At 60.0% G+C, this 1,263-nt stretch overlaps 2 protein-coding genes across 2 annotated transcripts in view; both read right to left on the bottom strand.

Moving 5' to 3' along the window:
- Positions 1-538, bottom strand: part of LOC112963606 (synaptophysin-like protein 1) — a 5,174-nt gene extending 4,636 nt beyond the window's left edge. The window contains exon 1 of the mRNA XM_026060796.1: positions 419-538. Within this exon, the coding sequence (XP_025916581.1) occupies positions 419-487 (69 nt within the window). The 5' untranslated portion in view covers positions 488-538. The remainder of the gene's footprint in view (positions 1-418) is intronic.
- Positions 539-1,017: 479 nt separating this feature from the next.
- CTU1 (cytosolic thiouridylase subunit 1) overlaps positions 1,018-1,263 on the bottom strand; it is a 6,320-nt gene continuing 6,074 nt past the window's right edge. Inside the window, exon 3 of the mRNA XM_026060795.1 lies at positions 1,018-1,028. Coding sequence (XP_025916580.1) covers positions 1,018-1,028 — 11 coding nt within the window. The remainder of the gene's footprint in view (positions 1,029-1,263) is intronic.

Genomic DNA, 1,263 nt, shown 5'->3' with positions numbered 1-1,263 from the left:
TATTGCTCGTTAATAAGTGCTAATAATTGTTATTAGTGATTATTAGCACGGAAAATAGTTGCTATTTCCCACTATTAACACTAAAAACAACAAGTTTTTGCATTAGTTTTAATTTATTAGGGTTAATTACTGCAATGCTCCTGCCCCCCAGTAACCCCCCCAGCAATTCCAGTGGCTCCCAGTCCCGCCCAGTAAGGCTTCCAGGCCCACTTGCAGCTTCCCAGTCCCACCCAGTAACGCTCCCAGGCCCACTCGCAGCCTCCCAGTTCCCCCCCACACCATTCCCAGTGCTCCCAGTCCCGCCCAGTAAGGCTTCCAGGCCCACTTGCAGCTCCCGGTCCCGCCCAGTAACGCTCCCAGCCCTTCCCAGTCCCCCCCCCAGGCCTTCCCAGCGCTCCCAGTCGCCCCAGCCACGCACCCACTGGAGGCCCCGCACCAGCCCCAGCGGCTCCTTGGCCGGGCCCAGGTCCAGCCGCAGCCCCGACATTTTCTGCCCTGGGAGCGCGGAGGAAGTGACGTCGGCGCGAAGGGCGGGGTCACGCCGGAGGGGCGGGGCGGGGCGCCGCCGCTCGCCACCGCTCGCCGCTCCCACCGCCCTCCACCCCGCCGCCGCGGGCTCATTTGCATGGGCGGCCCCGCCCCCACCGCCGGCGCTCTGCTTATTTGCATGGGCGGCCCCGCCCCACTACCGGCGTTCTGCTCGTTTGCATGGCCGGCCCCGCCCCCACCGCCGGCGTTCTGCTCATTTGCATGCCTGGCCCCTCCCCTCCAATGTGCCACTCGTTTGCATGGCCAGACTGGCTCCTCCTCCAGCCTTCCCCTCTTTGCCTACCTGGCCCCACCCCCCTCTCTAGGGTGCTCTGCTCATTTGCATATCTGGCCCCACCCCTCCCCTCATTTGCATGACCAGCCCCACTTCCTGACAGCCTGTACATTTGCATAGCCCCACCCTCTGGTGCTCATTTGCATAATGACCCAGTGGCCACCCCAGCCTACCCAATTTGCATGCTCACCCCCTCATTTGCATGCTAGCCACAACCCAGGGGGCTGGCCCCCTCATTTGCATAATGAGCAACTGATTAATGAGCTGATACCCAGTTGCTTTGCATAATTAGCTCCACCCATCACATTTGCAYAACTCCTTCCATTATATGCACAATAACCACTTTATTTGCATGGCTCTGGGTGCTGCTCATTTGCATAGCCACACCTCAAACATTCAACTCATTTGCATAAGGGAACCACCCCTCCCTAACAAGCCCC

This window comes from Apteryx rowi, unplaced genomic scaffold, assembly GCF_003343035.1.
Source record: "Apteryx rowi isolate R43461 unplaced genomic scaffold, aptRow1 scaffold_1703, whole genome shotgun sequence".
Lineage (NCBI taxonomy): Eukaryota > Metazoa > Chordata > Aves > Apterygiformes > Apterygidae > Apteryx > Apteryx rowi.
This window is presented reverse-complemented; position numbering and strand designations above follow the sequence as displayed.